The sequence below is a fragment of the Poecilia reticulata genome, linkage group LG5, assembly GCF_000633615.1.
Source record: "Poecilia reticulata strain Guanapo linkage group LG5, Guppy_female_1.0+MT, whole genome shotgun sequence".
Classification (NCBI taxonomy): Eukaryota; Metazoa; Chordata; class Actinopteri; order Cyprinodontiformes; family Poeciliidae; genus Poecilia; species Poecilia reticulata.
In genome coordinates this window covers 3,007,441-3,013,093 of record NC_024335.1, presented here as the reverse complement: position 1 = coordinate 3,013,093, position 5,653 = coordinate 3,007,441, and the positions used below count along the sequence as shown (strand labels likewise).

At 41.6% G+C, this 5,653-nt stretch overlaps 1 protein-coding gene and 1 long non-coding RNA gene across 7 annotated transcripts in view; one reads left to right on the top strand and one right to left on the bottom strand.

Moving 5' to 3' along the window:
• LOC103464336 (uncharacterized) overlaps positions 1 to 5,653 on the top strand; it is a 49,413-nt gene that overhangs the window by 26,193 nt on the left and 17,567 nt on the right. The window contains exon 5 of one of the 2 annotated variants that reach the window (XR_001776641.1): positions 3,336 to 3,609. The exons of the other annotated variant lie outside the window; for it this stretch is intronic. This is a non-coding gene — a long non-coding RNA (uncharacterized LOC103464336). Of the gene's footprint in view, positions 1 to 3,335; positions 3,610 to 5,653 lie in introns of those variants that run through there. 2 annotated transcript variants of the gene reach the window in all.
• LOC103464338 (nuclear factor 7, brain-like) overlaps positions 1 to 5,653 on the bottom strand; it is a 23,404-nt gene that overhangs the window by 184 nt on the left and 17,567 nt on the right. For 2 of the 5 annotated variants that reach the window (XM_017304990.1, XM_017304991.1), the window contains exon 2: positions 1 to 1,433. In XM_017304990.1, the coding sequence (XP_017160479.1) occupies positions 37 to 1,416 (1,380 nt within the window). In that variant the 5' untranslated portion in view covers positions 1,417 to 1,433 and the 3' untranslated portion in view covers positions 1 to 36. Of the gene's footprint in view, positions 2,077 to 5,653 lie in introns of those variants that run through there. The other 3 variants (XM_017304989.1, XM_017304988.1, XM_008408362.2) reach the window with 3 other exon arrangements.

Genomic DNA, 5,653 nt, shown 5'->3' with positions numbered 1-5,653 from the left:
TCACTGAATCTCCTCCCATCACTGGATCTCCTCCCATCATTGGCCCACAGAGGCAGAAACTGGTTTTGTTAATATTTTCATTGTTTTGTCCTTCTTGATGCTGAAAAAAGGAAACAGTTTCTCAGTAAAGCAGTGGCTGAAGCTGTGGACGTGGCCGTCAGTATCGGCATCGGAGAACGACAGCTTCCCCCTCTCCCAGTCCAGTTGGACTCGGATCCTCCGGGGCGGCTTGACGGACAGAACCGAACTTCTCCCTGGAGGGAAGAAGGCCAGAAAGGCGCCGTCCGAACCGATCCTCCACGACCCCGACCCGATGGACCCCTTCCTGTCTGCGGACTCCTCCACCACGCCCACCTCCCAGCCGCCGCCGTCTCCGACCTCGACCTCCCAGCTGTGCGACCCGGAAGTGAACCCGTCCGAGCCGAGCACGGCGCGGCACCAGCCGAACCGCTCCGGGTTGTCCGGCAGCTTGAGCCGCTCTCCGTGCGTCGCGGCGCTCAGGTCGTCGGCCGGGTTCAGCTCGGGGTGAGCCGTGTTTGGGTCCAGAACCACGGCGGAGAAGCAGACAGCCGCCTTCATCTGGGTCCAGATGTTGAAGCTCAGGTTGCCCAGATGTTTGGCCACGTCCAGCAGGGCGCTGGCGGACGGTGCCGGTTCCTCCTGCAGGCGGCGCTGTTCGGCTGTTTTTAAGGCAGCTTTGTAGGAGTGCAGGAAGGAAACGCTCTCAGCCTTCAGCTGCTTCTCCGTCTCTCTGATGGTGTTGGAGAGATCTGAGATAATCCTGCCGAGAGCTTCGGATTCCTCCCTCATCGCTTTGCTTTTCTGCCGCTCTTCCTCCCTCAGCGCGGCGATGCGGGCCTCCTCTTCCTCCTGCAGAAGCTGGTGAAACTTCCTGATCTGATCCCGGATCTGCTTCTCTGTGTTTCTGTTCTGGCTCTTGATGTGTTTGGCGTTTTGGTCGCAGCTCAACTTCGCCTCTTCGAAGAGCTTCAGCTTTTCCCGCAGAGCCGTGAGGGACTCCCGGACCTCCTCCCTGCGCTCCTCCGCCGCCTCGTCGATGGGTCTAAACCTGTGGTTGCTGTGAGCTTTGGAGTCCCTGCAGACGACGCAGACGGACTGCTGGTGGTCCAGGCAGAACAGCTTTAGCTTCTCGTTGTGCTGGCTGCACAGACCCGGCTCCGCTCCTGCTGACAGCTTCGTTTTTTCCGCTAAACACAGATTCCTCAAAGCCAAGCTGATGGGCGGGTTGCTCAGAGGCCTTTCCTTGCAAACCGGACACTCGTTTATTTGCTTTTCCCTCCACCAGGTCTGAACGCAGGCTTGACAGAAGCTGTGGCTGCACGACAGAACCACAGGATCCGTGAAGATTTCGTGGCAGATGGGGCAGAAAAGATCCTTCTCAGACCTGGAAGCCATTTTCTCTCTGCGAGAAGCTGCAAACAGATCAAACAGAAAGTTAAATCAGGAAGTTTTTCTGCTGCTAAACATTTCCTGCCCTGATTTACCTCGTCTCTCCTCCTGTTCCTGAGGTTAATTTAAAAGTGAATCTGTTTCAGGCAGCAGAGAAAACAACAGCCGTTCTTTTGTTTGAGATTAGAGGTGGAGCCGCTCCAGATTTATTTTCACTTTCTCTTTCTTCCTCTTCTTCTCGCCCTTTTATGGCGGTTGGCAACTAACTATTACCACCACCTGAGATTAGAGTACACTGTAAACTGTAACTTTGCATTTAATTGAAAAATATCAGTGAACTTGTAATACTTGATCTTTGGCGTATATGAAAAACAGATTTACTTAAATCCACGCAAACTAGCTGCCTAAAACCAATCAGTTACTGAAACTTATAAAAACAAGTAAAGTTATAACATTTAAGGATTGCAAACCCAAAATAACTCAATAAATTCAGTTTAGTTGTGCATAAACTAAATAGCAAAAACATCTCGATATTGTTAGTTATATGTGAATAACTTTTTGGTCAAAACTTTTCCATGGTAAACAATATTAGCTTAAACTGATATAAAGTGTTATTCTCAGCAAATTTCATGTCATCAGTGCATACTTTACTTTTCAACACTGAAATCAGTTGTATAAATGTATTTTTTAGAAAAAAAACGGAAATTTTCTGAGCTCATTAAGTTGAAAATTTTTGACTTCTGAATCTCAAAAAATTTCCAAAAGTCAAAAATTTTCATCTTTACAAGCTAATTTTTTTTTATTTTATTTTTTAATTTAGACTTTTGGAGCTCAGACATTTCCAGGTCTTTCTATAGAAAACTTCTGAGATTAATCTCAGAAATGTCAGTTTTTTGACAATGGTGTTTTTTTGCAGTGTGTTTTTAGCAGTTTAACTTGTTTCCCAGTTCCAGTATATGTTTACTGTCAGGACGGTCTGATAAATGAGCTGCCGCTCAGAACAGACGGATTATCTCGTTGTGTCAACACGTCTTTCATGGGATCGGAACTGAAGCAAACAGGCGAGTTCAGACCTGCAGGTGGAAAAATCCAATGTTTTCGTTTCAGGGAAGAACGCGGAAGGTGTGTTTTAGAAAGTTTAGACACATTTTTACCTAAGCCAGGTCTCTAAATAACTAAATAAAACAGATGTAAGTGTGTTTGGATGAGGCATTGTTGCACATTGTTTCCCCCTCCTTCAGGGTTTTTCTTAATTTCTGCGTTTTTTAGTCAGAGTGAAATGTTTCGGTTCATTGAAAGGCCGTTAACTGACCGAAGTCTGAGGGAAAATGTATTTATGATTGTAGCTGATGAGTCTTTAAATCAGATCTGCTCTCAGAATTGCTTGAATTCAGCAGCAATGGAAACTTTACTGCATAAAAACAAGTTCAAGAACAAAATAACTCCAGACTTTGACTAGGCCACTCCGAAAAAATGTTTTTCTTATTTGCTAAAATTAATTAATTTATTGCAGTCATATTTATGTAAATAATACATTTTAAAACCTAGAATGCAGCAGCTTACCAACTGATAAGAAATTTCTCTTTGGAGATCATGAAAGTCTATTCTGTTCCATTTCATTCTATTATAATTTCTATTCTATTCTAGTTTATTCTTAAATGATTAATTAATTGAGTATAAATGAACGCTGCTCCAGGCTCTGTTATTCTTCCAAACCTGCAGTAATCATTTGCGGCTCCCTGCAGGCATTTTTAGATAAACTCGTATATAAAGTCCATTATTTCTCCGGAGAGCAAAAGGCCCGACTGAATCAGGGTTGTTGGTTCCAACGCCTGAGGGGTATCATTTAATGGCTGCTTGGCTTTGTTCCCTGTTATTACAGTTTAATTACAACACCTGTAATGTTTTTATGCGTTTTTCTCCAGGTGTTTGCCGAGGCTGAAGCTCTGGGACAATCGGTGGGATTTCTCTGGATTAGAGTTTTCTTTAGGTTTATTTTCGTCATAACTGAGGTTTGCACATTAAATTGAGATTATCCTTCCACTTACAGAGAAAACTGGACCGTGGCAAATATTTGACTTTCAATGGTTTGTTCTTTTCATTTTTCTTATTTTTGATGAGTCTTGAGTTTTTCTACCGCATCTCTCTTTCTATGGAGAGAGAAAAGTGCCAAATTACAATAAATGGCTTGTAAAATAATTATTGAAATGTGTCATTAATTTCTTAAAAATGGAAATATAGAAATTTAATAAATATATAATTATTTCTATGTTCCTCAGTTAGATATATTTTTTTCTTTCATTTTAAAAACTAGATATAATTATCTGATGATATAATAAATTATTTCATGTTCTGGTGCTGAAGCACAGTTATTTATTTAGTATATTATTGTTTATTATAGCTATTTCTGCATTTCCAGTGAAAATATTGTCCCAAGAGTCGTAGGAAACCTGGAACAAGTTCCTTTAACTTTGTGTTTGAAGCGGCCAATCAGACGTCAGCGTCTGCCCTAATCCCGCCCCCTGAGCTTGATGAGTGAAGTTGACAGTTTAAAGTAAGCTATATTGTGGTTCAGTGGAGGAGCAGAAAATAATTTTAAATGTAACTATTTCTTTATTTGGCACTTTTCACTCTCCTTAGTTTGTTGCTGTAGTTACAAAACCCTAAACTCTGCCCACTTGAGTACTCTTTGGGTGCGTTCACACTGCAGCCTCAAGTGACTCAATTCCGATTTTTTTTTACGTAATGCGACCTGTATCTGATCTTTTCATGGCAGTCTGAACAGCTCAGGTCAGATTCTATTTCGAATGTGACCCATATCCGATACGTATCCGATTCAAATGCGACCATAACGTTCAGGTCGCATTCTTCCGAACTGAACGTCACTGTTTCTCAACAAATCTCATTATTCTGCGTCCTGATACGCGCAAGTGGGAAGAAAAACAACAACCATGACGGACTATATGAGGATTAAGTTGTTAATATGCTGCTCCGGCCGGAAAACAACTTAAAATATGTGAGCTAAGCTCCGTTAGCCTCCATGTTTACTTCCGTAAACACTGAGCACTTCTTCTTTTTATGGCGGTTGGCAGAACACTGAGAACGCTGACGCTATGGCGCCCTCTACTGCGCATGCGGGACACTTTCAGGTAGTTTGCCCGTCACACTGCAGAACACATACAGGTCAGGTCGCATTTACTGGCAGTGTGAACGGCCCCGGCAAAAAAAATCAAAATTGCCAAAAAATCGGAATTGAGTCACTTCAGGCTGCAGTGTGAATGCACTCTTTGTTTGCCAGTTTCTTTTAAATAGTCACATATTTTTTCACCACAAAGCAGATAAATTGATAAAACATTAACATAAATATAATTTTCTGCCCACTTTAGACAAAGGTTAATTACTTTAGAGCTATTTTGATTAATTTTAATGACATCACTGTTGCCAGCAAACGAAAGGTGACCCGGCCAGACAAAACGAACCTCATCCTCATTCTTCTCACGTGCAACAAGTCTCTGTCTCCATGAACCAGTTTGCTGATTGCTTTTGGTTTTTTTTAGTAATTATGCTTTTAATTTGAAAGGGTTTTTAAAGGGACAAGGTTGCTAAGTGATCTACACAAACTTCTGACAATAACTGACAATTAACTGGACCTAGTGCAGAGAGTAAGAGAGCGTACAAGTCACAGTTAAAGGGAGATAACTAACGAATAGTCCAACTAAGGTCTAAACAATTAGTTAGCGCTTGGTTGATGAGGGAACAAGGTGAGTGTTTTGACGAGAGTACTGTTTTTATTGAGCATAATGTTTGTTTCGACATGAAATAGTGTTAATATTCGATTAACTGTCGAACAGTTGAAATACGTTTTAGTTCATTTATAATACATAAATATTATAATTAAATAGATCTATTGTAAATTTAATGTTATTACATGATGTAAGGTTTACAGGTTAAGGTAAAAGGTTAGAAGCACTAAATGGTAGTTTATTTGTATATTTGTAGCTCTTTGTTCATGTACACTAAAACATGCCAGAGAAGCTTTCTTTGCAGATGTCATAAACAAAAACATTAACAATGCTCGAGCTTTATTTGCCACTGTTGACAGGCTCACAAATCCTCCGATGACGTTGCCACCTGAACTTCAATCTATTGCCGCCTGCAACAAGTTTTCAAGTTTCTTTTCAGAAAAAATTCAAAAGATCAGAGGATTAATCTGCACATCCACTCCAAAGACAGTACCAATGCT